A 573-nucleotide genomic window follows, 5' to 3' on the forward strand; every position below is an offset into this window, starting at 1 on the left:
ATCCTTTTTTACTGCTATAACAATCTTCTGAATTAAATTCTCCAGCTGTTCTTCAGAAAGCCCTGAATGCTTTAATTCCCCTTTTCCTGGGGGGGATTCCATGTTAACCATCATCTCCCAAGGCATATCCTCTCTATGGTTCTGAGCCGCTTGTTCATTTAACTCTTTCTGTTCATCAGAGCTTAACACATCATCACTCCCTCCAGCCTTATAAGCTGTTCCCTCAGGCAAGCATAAAGCGGCTCAGGTGATGGGGCAGAAGGCTCTGTAACTTCGGGTCCTGTGGAATCCCTGAGAGCCGTTTGAATTTTATGTCCCTCATATTCAGGATCCAGGCAGTCTCTTATGCGAGTCCACAAAGAAAAAGCATCCACAGGAACACGATTGGGACCATGTAAGGAATAATATGTCTGCAATTGTTTTCCTACTTTTTTCCAAGTTTCCAGACTAACTGTTCCTTCCTCTGGAAACCAAGGACAAACCTCTATAAAAAGTAAAAACTTTTCTAGCTGTAACTTATTTACATGAATTCCCCTACCTTTTAACATAGTTTTCAACATATGTACAAATAAC

The 573-nt window shown here is 41.2% G+C and overlaps 1 protein-coding gene across 1 annotated transcript in view; it reads left to right on the forward strand.

Moving 5' to 3' along the window:
* The window catches only part of LOC105001170 (olfactory receptor 10A5-like), a 4,680-nt gene that overhangs the window by 581 nt on the left and 3,526 nt on the right, over positions 1-573 (forward strand). Inside the window, exon 2 of the mRNA XM_010857348.1 lies at positions 180-247. Within this exon, the coding sequence (XP_010855650.1) occupies positions 180-247 (68 nt within the window). The remainder of the gene's footprint in view (positions 1-179; positions 248-573) is intronic.

Source organism: Bison bison, unplaced genomic scaffold (genome assembly GCF_000754665.1).
Source record: "Bison bison bison isolate TAMUID 2011002044 unplaced genomic scaffold, Bison_UMD1.0 scf7180017864379, whole genome shotgun sequence".
Lineage (NCBI taxonomy): Eukaryota > Metazoa > Chordata > Mammalia > Artiodactyla > Bovidae > Bison > Bison bison.